This window comes from Danio rerio, chromosome 5, assembly GCF_052040795.2.
Source record: "Danio rerio strain M-AB ecotype USA chromosome 5, GRCz13ab, whole genome shotgun sequence".
Classification (NCBI taxonomy): domain Eukaryota; kingdom Metazoa; phylum Chordata; class Actinopteri; order Cypriniformes; family Danionidae; genus Danio; species Danio rerio.
Window position 1 is genome coordinate 36,222,147 of NC_141025.1, and position 19,164 is coordinate 36,241,310.

The window sequence follows — 19,164 nt, forward strand, 5'->3', positions numbered from 1 at the left end:
CGTTTGCAGGGCGAGAGGGGAGTTTGAGCTCAGGTAGATCTCGACAACTTCCCCAGGCTTATTTCTAGCTACAGATATGGATGACTGAAGAGAGGTGTACTCGCTGGGTGCTTGACTATCAATTTTGTGTGTTCAATTTACTAATGGTGCATTTAATTAGGACTGTGGGAGGAAACTAGAAAACCCAGGAAAAACCCACGTGAGCCAGGGGAGAACAAGCGAAACTTCACACAGAAATGTTGTCAGGTTTAGTAGGGCAACAGTGCTATTCTCTGGGCTGCCGTGTCGCCCATCTGAAAAGGAGGGAAAGTAGGGGTGGGGGGAGGTTTTTTTTTTCAAGACAAAGATACTGAAATAAGAAAATTCTGGTTAATTATAGTGAGTTAGGAATCATCTGATTGGATAATCGATCATGAGTTGATGCTGAAACAGCCGAAAACAATAATAAGCATGTGATCCTCTCAAAATTAGTTTATGAATAAACCTCACAAAGTTAAGTTCCTAGACAAACTTTATGGTGGCTTGAGAAAACCTTGTTTGAAAGTTTGAAGTAGTTTCAAAGATTAAATAATTGAAATAGTTTTTAAGAAGTTTGAAACAGCTGGCAATTGCATAGACGGTAACTGCATATAGGTTAGCATGTTTGTGGTATGGATTGGCATGTTTCTCACTAGGTGGTTGCTAAGATGTTCTGAGTGATTGCTAGGCAGTTGCTAAGGCATTGCTAACTTATCCAGCAGGTTTTTACACAGCGGATGCCCTTCCAGCCGCAACCCATCTCTGGGAAACATCCACACACTCATACACTATGGACAATTTAGCCTACCCAATTCACCTGTACCGCATGTCTTTGGACTGTGGGGGAAACCGGAGCACCCGGAGAAAACCCACGCGAACGCAGGAAGAACATGCAAACTATGTGCAAACATGCAAAAGAAAAAAAAAATTTATATATATATTTATATATATATATATATATATATATATATATATATATATATATATATATATATATATATATATATATATATATATATATATATATATATATAATGTTTGTAATAGCACATAATGACTATTAGAATAAGAATTGTTATATATTATATAATATAATATCATATTTAAAAGCAATTAGGAGAGTATACACATAATTCATAGCTATACCGCAGAAGATGAAAGAAACAAAATGTTATTTGCTTAACACGCATGCCCTTTTCTGAGTAGCAAAATATGATTGAAGTGTGTGAATTTTGATATTAATATTAATAACAAGACTGTATTTGCTTAGCATGTATGATCCAAATTATTTTAAATGCACCCTTCATCTTTGCCAATGTGGCACAACAAACTTAATCAATCATATGCTCTAATATACCCAATACATCAGATTAATGAAGCAAACCAAAACAAGCTAAATTATAAGCTACCATTTCTCAAGAGCAACTGTGAAAACAGAAATATCTGGCACACCATATGAGTTCAACCACTAATTGAAAGAGAAACACAAGAAGAAATGATATTTCTCTTCTTTCCATAATATTTCCACAACATCTGTATTTGCGATATACAGTTAAAAAGTTAGTGATTTGTTTGATTCTGTAAAGAATTATTTTATCACATTATGGCTGCACGTATGCATTTAAAAATATTAAATTGCAATACATTATTATGATTGATAAGTGTATGAATTGATAAATTGATTTTTTCTATTTTAATATTTTTTTAAATAATCGACTCCTGTCATCTAAACTTATGCATCATCACTGCACTATTTAGTGTTGTATAAAACTGTGAAGAGCATAATATGTTCAAGAATAATCACTACTCGTTGTTCTTGCTGTTTAAATGGACTATTCGTAAAAAATGTCATGTATTGATCATGTTCTCTTCCCAGTGTATGAATTTGTAAAAAAAAGTTTAAGATAGGAGCAAAAATGGCCACAAGTAAATTTTAATTATGACGATTTCTGAATTTTCATTCATAAGAATGAGTTCATAAGAATGACATTTGCTTTAAACAAAAGTATTTATTATTCATTCGTTCATTTGCCTTTCGACTTAGTCCCTTTATTAATCTGGGGTCACCACACCGGAATGAACCGCCAACTTATCCAGCATTCGTTTTACGCAGTGGATGCCCTTCCAGCTGCAACCCATCACTGGGAAACACCCATACACTCTCATTCACACACATACACTACGGACAATTTAGCCCACCCAATTCACCTATAGCGCATGTCTTTGGACTTGTGGGGAAAACCGGAGCACCCAGAGGGCTCGAACCAGCGACCTTCTTGCTGTGAGGCGACAGCACTACCTATTGTGCCACCGTATCGCCTTAATATGTTATAATATAATATAATATAATATAATATAATATAATATAATATAATATAATATAATATAATATAATATAATATAATATAATATAAAACAATAAAATACAATACAATATAATAATACAATACTATACAATACAATATAATATAAGATATAATAATAATCTAATACAATAAAATATAATATAACACAATAAAATATGATATTATATTATATTATATTATATTGCTGCTTTTAATTAAACATAAATAAATCATGAAATACTAACCTTGATTAAAAAGGAATCAACAAAAGGTTATACTGACCCTAATCTTTATGAATTGCTATTTTATGATTTAAAATAATTAAAAATTTTAAAATTAAACCAATTATAATCTAGAAAAACATTTTGGATTGCTTAGTATCACTACTCATGCATAAAAAAGGCATCTACATGCTCAACCGATGACATGAAGCTCTGATCTCTGGTTTATATTGTGTAACTTCCACATCAGCTTTTGTGGACACAGCAAATATCCCGGCATGTGTGTGTGTGTGTGTGCGTGTGTGTTTCCTGTAGAGCAAAGACAGCTGAGATCTGTGCGAAACTGACTTTGTATTGAAAGAACAGCAACAGGAAAGCCAAGCGCTACAGAAGTGACAGAGGAATGCAGCGATATTAAAAAAAAATTCAATAGGAAAATAACAAAAATAAAATGCTTTGGGCGTCTGCTCCTTGCATACCAGCACAATACATGCCAGTCTGTTCTGCGATTGGTTCACGCAGCCCACATGCTGTTTCATCACTTAACATTAAACGCAAGTACAGTCACAAATTGTCATCATGTCATAATTTACTTTCACTTTGTTTTGTTACGAAGTTTCATGTTTTTTTATAATCTTTCTTTTATACTTAGCATAATGGCATTACATTCAACCTGGGTTAAAGTATGGTCAAACTAATGTTTCAAAACTAGGTTAAGCAATGTTTTTTGTAAAGTAAAATCAAATGTAAACAATGTAAAACACTGAAGCACCAGAATGTTCCAGCGAGACGTTTAGCATTAATAAACTACTGAAAAGCCACAGAACATGCGATTCTGTGCTTATAGTTTATAATATTCAAGTACAAACCACAATTGAGCCACTAAATGATCCCATTTACTCTGACAAACTAACTCATAATGACATACCCAGCATATATCTGTGTCTGTGACCTGCTATAATTCCATGACGTTAACAAGAGAGAAGTTCATAATAGTTTAAACACCAGTCTGGTAAACACCAGACATATAATGCATGAGGAACAAATGTGGAACAAAATATGCTAATTTGAGCTTAGGTAAAAGCATATTAAATTTAATGTTGTGTTATGCCCTTGTGTATCGTTGTGTTTCTGAGAAAAGGTTTAATAAACAACAATTTGGCTCAGGTCAAATTATATTTAGAGTAAAAAAAAAAAGACAATACATACAAAAAATAAATAAATAACTTGGCCTGCATTTATATAGTGTTTTTCTCAGAACTTACACCAGGGGTCTCAAAATCACATTGACTGGGGGCTACAGTGACTGACAACTCATAGGATGGCCATTTTAACATACAAGCATGAGGGGGAAAAAGGCAAACCTGATGTAAATGATGCATCAACAAACATAATGTTTATATTTCATACATTAGCAGTCATAGACGAGGTGCCATCGGTGGTAATGCAAATCAGAACATTCAATCATGTCGCACAGCTGCTGTTGTATGGTCGTGCGTTGGACACAAACTCAGCAATTTTTCCACAGAGTATGCAGTGAAAACTAGTTCACCAGATAGCGTAGACCAGAAAGAATATTAGCAAAACATGAAATATCATGTTAACTACTTGTGGTTTAACATTTCATCTGATTGGACCCAAATTCCACTGTCGGACCATCTACACATTTTATGTAGAAGTATAAACTGGCCTTTACTGTTTTACAAATACTCTTATACCATTTTTACATATGAGGACAAAATCAAAAGGATGTTTTGGAAGGTTTTGTCAAATTTAGCTCACTTTATGGAACAAATTATTCCCTAAAAATACAGCAAAGTAGGTCAATATAAAAAAAAAAATCTTTTTTGAAGCTTAAACACAGATTGCTTGCAGATGTTGTTACATTTGACACAACACAAATCCCACCGGACTACCATTATTACAAACACTTCGACGACTAATACTACTACAACTACAACTACTACTATGACAACAACAACAACAACTACTACTACTACTACTACTACTAATAATCCTTAACTTCTATATTAGAGGTAGGGTTGAGCGATGTCGACCAATTTGTCATCGTACAATCTCTAATGTTAAGCATCGCGACAGACAATGGCATCGTCGTTGTTGGAGGAGGCGAATTAATTATTTATGTATAATGAATTTATTCATAATGATTTATTTATTTGTAGCCTACCATTTCAACTACCTGACCCGCATGGTCTTTATTTTACCCAAACCCAAGGTTTTGTGCTCAAAGCACCTGCTGACTGCTTGAGCTCAGACGCGTGTATACGATAGAGTGCATGACTGTGTGTAATGTGCGTTTTCAGTGGTAGTGTGAAAGGAGGGCTTTTCAGAAATGCTAGGTAAAACGCCAGTGTGGACGTGGATCATTTTCATTCTAAATTGCCATTTTAAAACTAAGATATATTAGGCCGTACTTACACTAGGTACAGTTGCCTCGAACCAGATTTCTCTAGTTATATCGTTTCAGTCGTTTGATATGCCGTCAAATATTTCGCCAAACAGTCCTTTGGGATGCGGGGACACGCAGTCAGATATTTCGCAGAACAGATCCGTCACTTTTGGCGCTCATAAACAATCATAAAGCTCTCGTGCTGCAGAAATGAGGAGTTCTGCTGAAGGTGCGCAGCTGTCGTGCAGTGAGGGGTTTGCGTCTTTAATAAACTACGGTAGTTTGCGTTCACTGAACAGTAAGAATGATTAATAAATCCATATGAAACAGCCCCCTCGCTTTCAGTTTCGGGCTTTGTCGCGTTTTGCACTCACACACAAGCGTATCGCGCCAAAGCCCAAGTGAACCGCGCTCAGGCACACCTCTTCCAACCGGGCCAGGGCCGGCCAAGTGAACCGTGCTTGAGCCCGATTCAGCACACTCACACTTCTCAAACGATCCGGGAAACGGGCCTGGGCACGGTACGGATGGCATAGTGTGAGTAGGCCCTTAGTGTAAGAGGGGCCTAAGTGTGTATTTTTCGTAGGCGGGTTGCTGCTGTGAAGGGGTGGGGGTGGAGGATCATGGCAATGGATGATGGAATCGTCTATCGACCCAACCCCAATTAAAGGTGTGCAATATTTTGCATTGGTTTTTAATTTTTTTTTATTTATTTGTTTATTAAACTTTCACAGATATAACAAATAATTTTAACAGAGAAATTTAAAACAAATATTATTCCCAACCCTACCCTCTACACAAATTAAAATTACATTTATCTAACAGAGAAAAAAAAAAGAAGAAAAATTACGAATGATAATAACAAAAAAATTTAATAATAATAAAATTAATAAATAAAAACAATGAAGTAAAAAAATATTATCTATAAAAATAAATAAATAAAATTTAAATAAATAAAATAAAATAGAAAAAAATAAAACATCCGTACAGAATCCGTACTTTGATAACCCAATATTATAAAAAAAAAGAGTCCTCAGGTGTTTATAAAGTACCTAATAATGTTTGCAATGCAATTGATTCTCCCTAAGATTTAGATTGACAGTTTGTAGAGATACTGACATGCTCAGAAAAATATTTTGCATTGTTGTTTTAACAATGTGAAAGCTGACATGATCATGTATGTAGTTTTGCAGAAAACAAACACCATTGAAAAAGCATTCATGAATGATAGACCACTTTTGTTTTAATACATTACTGTATTACAAAGTTAATACAAACAATAAATAATATTGCTCAAGCAAAAGTGTTCTTACCTTACTGGTGGTTTAAGTATCATATTATTTAGTCAAAACGGGCCCAAGCAAGACTTTAGAAATGCACCTTGTTTTTTCTTCTTATATAGTGTATCAGTTTTCTGTTTCTACAGTTTTTGTGGCAGTGAATAGTGATTTTGTTTTATTATTTAAAAGTAAAAATAAATATGTTTTAAAAACAAGTTCTCCCTATTCTTCTATTTTACGCTACTAAGTAAGGGACTTTCTTAGAGTGCTGCAATCTATAATACTTTTACACCCCCTTAAAAATACACTCTGTCTCGTAATTACTGGCTTTCAATGCATTAGCTTTTACAAATGTGTTCTTGTTAGAGAGATACAGTCATGGGAAAGTTAATGGCCTGGTTTAATGCATGGTTTAGTTCACAGCCATCTGCTTAACCCAAGCCATGAAGGTTTCATAAACATTACAAAGCAAGCTAAAACTGGCATAGCTGACACTCTCTGGCTTCTCATTTGAATCAGTTCAGCAGAGCAAAGAGATCTCAATTGTGATTACATTAGTATGCATTAAATGTTTTTGAGAGTGATGAGAACCAGGATATAAAGCAAACTTCCCTCGCTTGCAGTGCCAAATTGGGCTCAAATCATTTGAAAAACAATTATTTTTAACTATATTGCACATTGTTTTATATGACACATCAAAAATTATGCTATATGACATATTAAAATATATATTTTCATTAAAAAAAAAATCAACAATATTTCAGAACTAAATAAAAATAACAAATTTCACTGATATGCCATTTTTCAAGACCTAAATCCAACATACCTCCGAAAACTTTGGAGCACCACCACTTTGCAGCAACCTGGCATACTATCATTAAAAAGCTGTTCATTACCTAAAGCAGACCAGATCCATCTTCTTACAGTAGTTCCCTTTCTGAGAATCACACTGATATTCTGAGAGCAAACGTCTGTATGATAAATCAACAATGAGCACAGCAAAACATACAGACATCACCAGTGTCAAAGTTCAGCTGAGTCCCTTTCACCACAGCTCTGAGTTGCCCACATGACCTTCTGAACCCCCCTGTTTAAGCGGGGTGATCTGCCTCCAAGCTCAGGACATCTGTTCTACAGAAGCACAGCATTAATAACAATGCAAATGTACTGCATTCAAACGCTTTTAAAGAAAAAGATTTTAAAAATATGTATATGAAATAAGATTAAGCAGTTTGACAAGATCATGAAATAAATGATAAAGTGCCAATTGTTATGAATCTTTCTATAGATTTTTTGCATTAGATACTATATATATATATATATCAGTGTAGGAAAGTACTACAAGTTGTTGACAAGTGATCAAAGAACATAAATGAAAAAATAAAGCATGCTGCAAAATAGAACTTTGTAACGGAGTATTTACAAAATAATATACCCGGTTATGTTTTAAATGAAAAAACATTTGGGTGAAATATGGATGTGTGTCAGCAACCTGGAGTGTGCATTCAGTATTAAAGTGACATCAGCTTAACAGACCTGCTTCTAACTGAGCAATCAGACAGCACAAGAAAAAAGAACAGTTGCGTTCCACATGATATGCATACACTGCACACTATATGCACTCATGGATTCAACCTTCTTTCAGCAGTGAAAATTAAACCACACTGAACTAAACTGAACTTCAACTCTGAAAAAAAACTGGACTGACACAGTTTCAATCTACTATGTTTAGCTGCTTTGACACAATCTACATGGTAAAAGTGCTATAAAATAAAGATGCATTGAATTGAATCCGGTGTATGAACTTTAAAAGCTTTGATTGGCCACAACATTTCCTATTGAGATTACAATGAGGGCTGCACAATACTGAAAAATTCATTGTGAAAATCATTGTGAATTTTTGATAATGATATTTCTCACGATAGAACAAATAACATGTTTATTATCTGTGCTTTTAAATCGTTATTTATTTGATGATAATAAACTGGTATGTGTGTGTGTGTGTGTGTGTGTGTGTGTGTGTGTATATATATATATATATATATATATATATATATATATATATATATATATATATATATATATATATATATATATATATATAAACATACACACATATATTCTAATTCAGACTAAAAAAAAAAACTAAAAAAAAACTTTTATTCAGATTTTAGTTAAATTTAGCCAAATTTTACTCAAAATGTAGTCTTTAAACCACTATGAGTGAAGCAGATATTCTTGGCTGTTGTCATTTTCCCCTCTTATCTCAATTCCCGCCATTAGTGTTGCTTTTCAGCTCTGAGTTTGCCTCTTTTAGGGCTGCTCTAGCAAATAGCAGACCAGCTGGAGAGGTGGGGTTAAAGATAGTACTCCCCATTTGATTGGTAAAATTTAAATAAACAACTAATGCAGAAAATAAATCCAACTCAAATCACACTTGTCTGAGAGTATATTGCACATACTATCACAATAAGGATAATTTTGCTATATATTGTTAAGCCCTGGTTACAATTTTATCAATATTTTTGTAATCTTTATTTATAAGTTAGCTTGAAGTTGATTGAACATGTAGGTGGTAAAGCAGCATGTCAGAACACAAAATGCAGGAAATACAGATTATACAATTTTTCAATGCCGCAACAAAGAGACATAAAGATTGTTTACATACACCTTTTGCTTGTTTAATTTGACCTGAGAAATATTAGATGGGAGTAAAAAGCCAATGAAATAGATAAAAAAAACATCCTAAAAGTAATAAAGAGATTCAGATTTTTAATAAAATTTCATAAACATTTGCAATAGATTGCACCAACACCATTTGACATTTATTACAGTCTTATTTAGATACAATCTAGTAGTAAATTGTTGCCATTTAACATTTTGATAAATTAGAATAATTTGCATAAATTTGTAGAAGTTGTAGAAGAATGTTTATATGCAGTCTAGGCTTGTACAATGTATCGCTTCAGAATCGATAACGCAATGTGATCATTCGCAATAATCATATCGCGGGTATACACAATGTTAAATCTAGATTATAATTTAGCATTTTACGAGTGTTTTTTTTTGTTTGGAGGCCTGTGACTGTGTGAGGGTTTAAAAAGTATTCAGGTTTAAGAAATTGTAGCGTTTATAACTTTGACAAATTAATAATGATTACATTTATTGAACTGTTTAGAAAACGAAGACTGAGGTATTATTTTACATTTGATTATTGATTTACTATATACCTGAATACAGATTGACTCTGAAAACAATCAAACGCTGTTTATTTAATCGGTATCTTTTTCTTTATTGATTTAATCTATGCCTGAAGATTGTTTCATAGAATTTTTGCAAATGCACTTCCCTACAGAATCATCCCAATCAATCTAAAATAGCCAAATTCTTTCCAAATAATATTCAACAAATCTAGTGAAATTGGATTCCTATTGCAATATATATTGCAGAATAAAGTATATTGCATTGTTACATTTTTCCAATATCGAGCAGCCCTAGTGCAATCTGTTTACACACCAATGACAGTTACGTTTTATCCTACTTTCTCTAAAATTCACATACTTTCATACTATATTAAACTAGATTTAACCTATTTTATATTAAACTAGAGAACAGCCTATTCAGTTTAAAATATTTTCCCTTTTCTCTCTCTTTTAATTTTTTTTTTTCTTTAATTATCATCATTATTTATTTTACCTAATACAACATGCTGCAAACCTTACCCTTCGGTACTCACCTGTTTATATGCTTAATTTATAAATTGAATGCACATTTTGTTTATGCACATCATATAATGTTTGTTGCACAATATGAGGATTATAGAGCAGTTTATTTTAATACTTTTAATCAATTTTGTACTGTTATAGATTGTTCAATATATTTATTTTCTCTGTTACTTCTGTTTGTTAACGGTCATAAAAATCTTTTTAAAAGGTTATTATTTTAATTACAAGAATATCAACAGGAATATCCAAGCAAATTATGTTTTTTTTTTCAGAGAAAGGATTTGAACATTGACAGCAGACATATTTAAAAAAAAAATCAATTCCTTTCTAAATTTTGCCTATCTTCAAGCAGATTTTATTAAATATGGCATAGTATTTTATGAATACTCCATATCTGACATCTTCCTGTGACATTCCACATTCGTAAGTGGTTCTAAATGAATGCATGTAAATGGCGTGCATGTGAACACGATCAGTGACTGCTCTGACATTTACAAAAAGACAAAAACACATCTAAAAACAATGAGCTTTCACGCAGACCTAGAGAGAAACTCAAAGGAAATATCTGCAGCATGACTCAAGCAGAAGCTTTCCATAAGCAGGTGTCTTCATCTGACAAAAAACAAGTCTGAACATCCACCAACAAAACCAAGAGAAGAGAATGCCATGTATCAGCAAAGCTCAGAAGTGCACTAGGGGGGGGAAATCATACAGTGATGTTCAACATGAGAGGAAATCTGCGGTTAAAAGTGTTTGTCAGTGGGAAACGAGACTAAGAGGTTTCCGTCACACAAGTCTTTGTTGTGGGTGGCTTTCACACCTGTGGGCTTTAAGAACCGGAGGGCAGAGAAGATGAATTTCAAGAAATGATGATGATGATGATGATGATGTCATGACTCATGACAGATTAATAACAACGCTATTTTGACAGTCTGACCTTCCCGACATTAATTTCATTAAAAGCCTGACAGCTTCAGTGAACTGAAGGAGCGTTTCTCTATATGTGTGTGTATATGTCTGTGCTCTGAATTACAAGCACACAGCTGATCATAGGCGTCCCTGTTTCGCTCGACACAAAGACCTGATTGAGAACAAGACTCCACAGCTCTGCGATGCCTCATCTCTCTTCATCTCCTCCATCTCCTGTTTTTACAGTCACGCCTTCCAAACGCACACTATATCACCCTGCTCAACTCAACACTTCTGCACGTCAGATGCTGTTTAATGGTTAAACCATGATCATATATGCATCACATGACAACTGAGGAATCTTCCGGGATGCTTTCATGCTGTATCGAGCTTTATATGTCCTGTCACTTATGCCATGAATTAATGATCACAAAAAACCTCCGTCTTTTTCATTGTACAAGAGAATAGGCTTATGATGATTTCAAAGTATCATGGCATGAATATTTTCTTTTTATCATTGTATTGTAATAAATTATTTAAAAAAAATTACTTAACTAATGGATTTCAAAGCACAAAAATATATCTTTTATCCATACACATATATAGAATAGCCATTACTATATTAACATTAATTACACAACAGATAATTGAGTTGTCTTTACTGCTGTAGTACTTTGAACCATGTCTTTTCTCTTGTATAGTGTCACTTACATCCAGTTTTGTATAATTTTCTCTATTAGACAGAAAAATAAGCCAATGTGTGTTTTATAGACTATTTTAAGGGATGTAAACAACTGCAATGGTCCTAACGAATTTCCTGTTTTACTTTTTTAATTTCCATAGCTTTCGAGAATCCAAAAAAAATCTAAATATTGATAAATAATCCATGGCAGGTGTTTTAACGTAAAGTTATCATTGATATGCCTATTGTTACAGTTATGAAATAGTTTGACAAAAAGCAGGAAATTTTCATGGGCCAATAACATAATCACATTGAAATGGTCTATAAAAACGCTTTGAGGAAAAACGTCTAAAGAACAAATAATCACAAACGTGGTGGTGTATGTTCATTATCACTGCAATTGATTGCTGGATATTGCGACGTCTATCAATGGGAAACAGGTATTGATGTGGAATGTGAGAGATAATAAAGATTAACTTGGCATGATGATACGTGAACACTTATAGTTCCTTGATAGTGATAGAGCTCTGTGGCATGCACAAGGAAATGTCAGCCTTTCACTGAATAGAAAACATGCAGTGGACAGAGACTGAGACTAGTGTAGGCATGGGCTGGTGTAGGATTCTGACGGTATGATAACCTTGGATAATAATATCATGGCTTGATGGTATTGTGGTTACTGCTATAAAAATATATTCTAATTAAATGTCTCGGTAAAAAAAACTAAAACTTTTTTCTCCTTTAAACACAAGATATTTTATTTTGAGAATCATTTAAAATATTTTACAGCAGTAAACATGTCAGGCTAAATAATTAGAAAGAATTCACTTCTGCTGTCTTTCTAAAACACATCTTTGGATATATTTTCTGCTGGAGATACAGTCGTCCAAAAAATGTAAATAAAAAAAATCTTACACACACTTTAGGAACGGTACAGCAGAAATGTTGGACAGTTTTAAAACCTTGAGATTTCCAAACCACGGTATAGCTTGAAAACAGTTATCGTCCCATGCCTGGACTAGTGCTTAATAAAGCCTTAAATTGACATAAAATGTGTCTTTATTTACTCAAACTCCTCTTTTCCCAAACCTAAATGACTTTATTTCTTCAGCAGAAGGCAAAATAAGATATTTCAAAGAATGTTGACAACCAAAACGTAATGGTATCACTGACAGATCAAAAGCGCTCTATAAAATATTCTCTTTTTTTCATCATATAAATCTGTAAAAATGTGAGGGTGAGTGTATGATGAAGGCATGATAATTCATAGCTGACCTAAATCTTTAAGTCTGCAGAACATATGATTTTACATTGCATTGTAATATAGTCATACAGGTGTGGAATGCTGAGAGGATAAGTGACGACAGGTTTTTTTTTTTTTTTTTTCTTGGTGATGTGTCCCTTGAGGAAGCAGTATGTCTAAAAGAGAGATGTTTTAAAAGATCACAACTGAAAGAAAAACTTTAAACATGAAAATGTAATCACAACAGAGCTTAAAGCCACGACAGCACTAACCTTTACGCAAATAAACAGAAACAAAAATCACCATGCTGCGTCTAATAAATGGGAAAGGAAGATAATTGTTACACGTCTCACGCCTGAATACCTAAATTATATTCACCTTTAAACTATTAGATTATTATTAGATATTCTGGCCTCCGGTGTAACTTCACGGAAGAACTAGCACAGGACAGCAGTGTGATTGACAGCTACAACATCCAATGGGAATGCAGAATGGGGTCATTAACATTCCAAGACGTTGACTGACAGCCAATCGGATTGAAAGGGAGGTGGACCGTCGTTGGCTGTCTATGTCAGATGGATGTAATGAGGCCCAATCCCCGGTCTAGCAGGACGGTCTTCTCCCAGAAAAGTGAGGGGGGCAACAGGCCAGTAGGCGCTCTCGTGCTTGCCTCGATCATGTTATACCGGTATTATCCCAACAAGGGCCGGTGTGAACCAAAACAAGTAACGCACCCTCAGAAAATAAGCACAGCACAACATTTTAAGGAATGACAGAGGAGCAGAGCTGAAGAGTTGTCTTTAACCCGCAAAGAGCACAGCATAAACAACCTACCCAAAAATTCTCCAGGAAATAGGGCGTTATCATCTTGCCGTCCTCCCTTCTTCACAGCGGCGGTTGTTCTTGAAGTGAATCGCCTCAGTTGGCACAGTTAATCCACCGTCCTCCCCCCGATGTTGTTGTGTCTGGTGGTTTTTCTCTTTTTTCCTGCTCTTCTGCTGGGTTTTCCTCCCTCTGAACCCGACTCCACCTCCTCGCTTGCTTTTTTCACCCCTCGGTGAGTATATTTCATTGAGGAATTATTATGAAGAAACAGCGACGCCGGTGGCGGTTTGACGAGTTGCCACAATTCCCATGATGCAATCGTGTTGTTTAAATATCTCGCTGTCAAACTCATACCCTCAGTGTGGGTGGACACTCTTTCCTGGTACAATCATGTGGGCTTTTACCACGAAGGGTACTAAATATTTTATTACACATGTCAATAAAAGACCACAGTGTAATTTATAAATATTAGTATTTAAAAGGATAGTTCACCTAAAATTTAAAATCCTGTCTTCATTTACTCAGTTTTCACTTGGTCCAAACATGTTTGACTGATTTCCAACACAAAAACCATCATCACTGGACATATTTTACTACTGACTTCCACAGTAGGCTGTTAGTTTTTTTTTAACTTTCGTAGTGGAAGTCCTTGTTTACAGGTTTTCAGCTTTCCTCAAAATATCTTATTTTGTTTATAACAAAATAAAGAACCTCATGTAGGTTTATAACCATTTCTGCATGAGCAAATAGTGAGTAACTTTTAGGATAACCTATTCTTTTAAGTCATGTGAGCAGATGAGTTAAAGGTAAAAAAATATTATAAAGCTTCCCCAAGTCATTGATATTAAGATTGGCAGGCATTTTTATGTTAAATATATGCAAGAGAGGCATTTTTTACCTATTTGCATACACTTCTAGCCAAACAATTATCTAGCAAATGTCAAATTAAAAATGACATTAGAATTATTAGGACAGCCAGATAATTTTTTTTTTCAGTAGAATAAAATTTTGTATATAATCAGGCAAATTATGCATGTATAATATGGATAACATTAAAACCATCAAGCTTATAGTGTAAGTTCTGCTAAAGGCATTTGGAGTGTGGAACAATAAAACTATTTTAATCAAACGGTCTCAAAAATGTTTTGCAATTGAAATCCACAGACATATAAAGTTAAAAAATTAAATAAACAAAATAAATGTAAATAAATTATTTAGCATGTGCATATTCTTTGGTTTAAGGCAGAGGTTCCCAAAATGGGGGTCACAAGACAAGGAGAGGGGGTCCCTTGGTGATTTTCAAGTTAAGTAAATTTTATTAAACTATTATAATTACCATACTTCATAAATAAACCACAAAAGATGTTAGAAATAGTAGTTAATACTTACTGTACATAAAAAACAACAACATGCAAATAAAAAGCCATCGGCTTTAATTATTATTTTTTCATAGGATTGGTGTGTTTACGTTAGATTAACAACACAACAATAGCGCCAGCTGCAGCAGATTGATTTTATAACTCCAGGTTAAACTTTCAGACACCTTTATGGCAATCAAATACATTAAAGATAAATACAGGCCACAACTGAACATTGAGTATGATCCCTAATTAGTCACCAAAATTAAACAAAGAATAGACTTGTGCTGAAAACATTGTGTCCACCAGTCTCATTAGGTAAGGTTAATATTAAACTAAACACATTAATAAATGACTATAAAAATTATATGACTGTTAGACTGTTGGACTTTTTTGTGCTGTCATTATGCTCATGTTTATCTAAGCCTATTGTTGTATGCTTATTGTTTGTATATTCATAACCACATCAGAGAAACGTGGGAGTCGCAAGTCACTGGCATTGTTATTTTAGGGGTCACGGGCTGAAAAGTTTGGGATACCCTGGTCTAAAAGGTGACTCGTACTGATGATTTCAATTAAAACTTCAATTTCAGTGCACATCATTTTCAAAACTTGTCAGTGTACTTTTAATACCTTCTGCAATTTATCAGACAAATAATATAATCAGTGATTTTTGAAAAGGGTTTATTCTTATCAATGTACAGATCCAAGCAGTGAAACAAACTCACGTCCATAACAATGTCATACAAATATCATTACAAAAATTCTACAGTACAATATATATTCTTTTGCATGATCCAAAATATTTGGTGGCCCCTAAAAATGATTACTTTCTATATTTTTAATCTTTCTTCAAAATCAGATTACAAAATAAAACAAAAATCACTATAAATGAAACAGCTCTCGGACCAGAAAAAGGGAGCTTTTGAGCAAAGTTTTCCTTCGTCATTACAGTATCTTAAATTTCCACACATATAACTTATACAGCAGTTGGTGCAGTCTGGGGTGGGGACACAACATTTTGATCTCCACAAAAAGAAAACGACACAAAAAGAAAAGAAAAGTAGATTCATTACTGTGCAATCTCCAAGTCTCATGGCTGCATTTTTGTTTACCCCATCCCTCATGTTTAACTTCAAGGCGTTACAGTATATACTGCATTCATATTTCATAAATAAGTGTTCACATACATAAGGGCCAGTTTCTTCCATTTTATCCTTGCATGAAGCTATCTGAGTATTTTTTTATCAGATATTATATCTCCTTTAATAAAAAAAAGTTTTACATTCCTTCAAAAGGAGACGGAGTGACAAAAAAATATGCCCGTTAGAAAGTATATTCACCAGCAGCAGAATGAATTACAGTGAGTTGCTCTATTATTATTATTATTATTATTATTATTATTATTATGACACATGAGAGACTAAACAATGGGGAAAGGCATACGTTAAAAAAATTAAAACACCAAAGAAAAAACAACAACAGTAAACATACCTCCTGAGGTCGCTACAACATAAAATATTCAAGTAGAAAATTACAACACATAGCAGCATTCATAAGTGTAAGACGACACTTAACATTCATAATTTCTGTCTACATCTCCTTTCTTAGGTTGTTCTTCTCGATTTTTTTTTTTTTTTAAGTCAGAAGAATCTCCGACCTCTCTAATCGGTTACAAATGTAAAACAGCTGGAATGTGACAGACAAACAGAAAAAAATTAAAACACTTTGCGGAAATACACCAGCACAACACGGGCTCACAAACACCTGACCGTATCCCATGATGTTCAGATCTAAAACCATAAAAACGCTTGTCTGCTTACATCCTTAAAATCTCTCGGCTAGTTCGGTTTCGATCCAGAGCAGCAGTTTTGTCCATCTCAGACAAAAGCAGCAGTGATTTCGATTGAAACTTCTTAATACCTAAATCCTCACACTCCGGGATACATTCAGGCATTTTAAGGCTTGCTACTGTTCACATGAGGGACACGAATACTGCTTCCACAAGCACTGAACGGTCCAGGATTATACAACGACACAACGCAGGACGTTTTTTATCAAACTTCATGCAGGAGGTAACGAAACTAAATCAAACGGTCACAAAAGCAATATGTAGATGGAAAACACGTCACCTATTGCGTATGTGTGGAAAAAAAATGCAGTATTCTATACGAGGCGGTGCTAGAAAACAGAACAGATTGCTCACTGGGCCACCAACATGCACAAATCAAACAACTAAACATCCAGATTAACCCGGTCAGTCAAAACAGATATTACAAGCAACTTCAAAATCATGCTCTGAGCAAACTTATCAAAAACAAATAGCCGATGCCTTAAAAACAAATATGTTTCGGATTTGCTGGAAACCAGAAAACTCTGGAGAATTAAAGCCTCGTATTAATCGACGCATTGGATTTTCACCGCAAGCGTTTCCTCTTGCTCTGCGCATGCTAACCTAATATACCAAGTCAAATTTCGGAAGAGAATAAAATGAAAGGTTATGCAGTCATTCATATTTTAATTCCTTTATCTTCGCATCACTGCTGATCTAAAAATGTGCAAAGATGAAAACCCTTTCGCTATCGATGATATGACAGGACTTAGATTTCTAGTTACGTTGTGTTACTTTTTAGACGGAGAGCCTAAAAATATGGTATGTTTTTAGCATTTAACTGTCTTTTAATATTTACTGTCTACTGCTGTGCATAGCTGGCACACAAAACATGGTCTGCACGCTTTCATGCAGTCGAGCTAAACCCTACATCACCCCATGCATAGGACTAATGCTTAGAGTCTAGTTGAGATTTACGTCACACCCACCCCCTCTACACAGTCCAAAAAATAAATAAACAAAACCTCTGCTTTTTGAAGCTTTCGGAGCTCATCTCTAGGCACTTTCCTATATCAGGAGTGCAACCCTACAGAATTTACAGAAATCTTCGTGTCATTGATTTTGTTTCGTTTTTTTAAAACCCCTGGATGTCCTTGTTACATTAAGTGCCCTGGTGAAAGAACGCTAACAATGTTTTGTTTTGTTTTATTTCACCCTCATGGCTGATTGTTATGACATGGTGAAAAAGTTTTCCTCCCTATTTTGGTTTGGCTTGGCGTGGTGTCGTCGACTTGCGCCTCAGCTAACACTTCCCTCCCACCCGGTCTACAGGGGTCCAGTCGGCCGTATGACTCCCACCCCTGCTAGATCACCCTTCCCCCCAGGTAAAGGGCTAGAGATGCCCTGGGTATCAGAGGTTCCCATCCTCTCCCGTAGTGATTAAGCTGCAAAACAAGACAGAAAGAGATATTAGGATAAAAGTTATGCTCAGTAGTAAGTAGATATCACTAACACTTTAGCGATTACTAAAGGCACAGTTTGTGATTTTGGCCACTAAAAGAAATGTATTTGCAACAAGTAAAAATGTGTAGTTTGATGATGCATTGACTGAGTTTGGAATCATGAGAGTTGTCATCTTTAATAAATCCTGTAAGTGTGCATCAAGTTAAAATCATGTTCAGGGATGAGCTAAAGTTTTCAAAACTTATTATCATGGTAGTAAGAAGCAGAATAAAGGTTTTTCCACACTAAAGTCTGAAATTTTCTTACGTATGTGTTGTTTTTCATTTTCAAATTCCAAAAAATTCTCATGCACACAAACCTTGCACACGGAATCTGATGCATTTTATTTAATCTGTTGTAAAATTATTTGCAAAACAATACAAAATGGAGTCTTCAAGTAGTGCAGATGATTTTGTTGTATTCTCCAAGCTTAACAAAAAAAGAGATATTGGGTCTTTGTAGATCATGTCTTTATATTGCATATTATGCTTATTATAAAGGGCTTTTTTATGGCTGCAGTCATATAATCCAGCAGCTCAAGACTGGTTACTCAATGAAGTTAAGCGGGACTGAGCCTGGTCAGTATCTGGATGGGAGACCACATGGGAAAACTAGGTTGCTGTTGGAGGTGGTACTAGTGAGGCCAGCAGGGGGTGCTCAACCTGCGGTCTGTGTGGGTCCTAATGCCCAAGTATAGTGAAGGGGACACTATACAGTCAATGAGCGCCGTCTTTTGGATGAGACGTTAAACCGAGGTCCTGACTCTCTATGGTCATTAAAAATCCCATGGCACTTCTTGTAAATAGTAGGGGTG

The 19,164-nt window shown here is 34.6% G+C and overlaps 2 protein-coding genes across 22 annotated transcripts in view; both read right to left on the reverse strand.

Moving 5' to 3' along the window:
* Positions 1 to 13,873, reverse strand: part of fcho2 (FCH and mu domain containing endocytic adaptor 2) — a 74,524-nt gene extending 60,651 nt beyond the window's left edge. For 17 of the 18 annotated variants that reach the window (XR_015490253.1, XM_087251977.1, XM_087251973.1 and 14 more), the window contains exon 1: positions 13,668 to 13,873. Coding sequence is in view for 17 of the 18 variants with exons in the window: in XM_087251977.1 (XP_087108103.1) it covers positions 13,668 to 13,700 (33 nt within the window). In the remaining variant the exon portion in view is untranslated. 18 annotated transcript variants of the gene reach the window in all.
* A 1,810-nt stretch (positions 13,874 to 15,683) lies between these two features.
* The window catches only part of tnpo1 (transportin 1), a 50,256-nt gene continuing 46,775 nt past the window's right edge, over positions 15,684 to 19,164 (reverse strand). For all 4 annotated transcript variants that reach the window (XR_015491409.1, XR_015491410.1, XM_087253702.1 and 1 more), the window contains one exon: positions 15,684 to 18,292. The gene's annotated coding sequence lies outside the window, so the exon portion shown is untranslated. The remainder of the gene's footprint in view (positions 18,293 to 19,164) is intronic.